Genomic DNA, 1,038 nt, shown 5'->3' on the forward strand with positions numbered 1-1,038 from the left:
ATATAAATGTAAAACAAAATTATATTTAAAAACAACAACAACAACAACAGAGAACAGATTTTGACAAAAAAAGAACCACTAACCTGCAGTTACTCATGTCTCCAGTAATACATCAGTCAGGTTTGGTTGTTAAAATAAGCAGCATTCAGATTTCATTGATTATTAGTTAGATGATCAGCGAGAGAGAAAACAGTCCCACGTGTGCCACAACGAAACTCAGTAATAAGATTTGATATCAAAATAATTCCTTATTCAGAGATCACAAGATGCCTTATTGAATGATCCTGTTGCACACTTAGATTAAAAGAAATAGAAACCAGTTTAGCTTTGTGCGTCTGCCTTTACTGTATATTCTGCAACTATATGCACATAGTTACAGGTTTGTACACAGTCTCACACAGCGTTTGTTAGGCACACTGCCTCATGGTGAGTGGCCTGGCAGCCAGAGCTGCTCATTTCAGGAGATGGTCCCTCTTGTGGTGTAACAGAGGAATAATTCTCCTCATTTGAGACTGGGGCACACATTATCTTACAACTAAAGAAAATAACATATTTGAACAATCGGAAATTTTAACCAAATACACAACTGTAATTATAGGATTATGGGAGCCGTCTTGTTTTTCTTACAATCCCAATAACAGCATGTAGAAAATTGGAACCTGTCTTCTACCTCAGGTATCTCTTTGCTGTAGCTGTTGTTCAACGCTAACTTTTGTTGGAGTCAGTGGTTTGACTCAGTTCTGTTGTATTTTTGTTCAGATCCGCTCTAGTGACGATAAATTAAGGAAGATCTTTTACAGCATCACTGGTCCTGGAGCTGATCTGCCTCCTGTTGGTCGTTTCACGTTGGACAGAGAAACGGGCAATCTGTATGTAACACAACCACTCGACAGAGAGGAAATAGCTCTTTACCTGGTAATCATCCTCACTTTGTACCTGATTATTGCATTTTTATCTCCATTGGAAAAGTGTGTGTCTGTGTGGGGGCGAATCTAAACTTAAAATCTTCTGTCTGTGTAGTTTGAAGCACATGCTGTG

General features: G+C 38.5%; 1 protein-coding gene across 1 annotated transcript in view; it reads left to right on the forward strand.

Moving 5' to 3' along the window:
- LOC102314556 (cadherin-1) overlaps positions 1-1,038 on the forward strand; it is a 41,903-nt gene that overhangs the window by 5,220 nt on the left and 35,645 nt on the right. The window contains exons 6-7 of the mRNA XM_042214161.1: positions 760-915; positions 1,021-1,035. Of these exons, the coding sequence (XP_042070095.1) occupies positions 760-915; positions 1,021-1,035 (171 nt within the window). The remainder of the gene's footprint in view (positions 1-759; positions 916-1,020; positions 1,036-1,038) is intronic.

Source organism: Haplochromis burtoni, unplaced genomic scaffold (genome assembly GCF_018398535.1).
Source record: "Haplochromis burtoni strain Fernald_Lab_line unplaced genomic scaffold, NCSU_Asbu1 Contig_525, whole genome shotgun sequence".
NCBI classification, from domain to species: Eukaryota; Metazoa; Chordata; class Actinopteri; order Cichliformes; family Cichlidae; genus Haplochromis; species Haplochromis burtoni.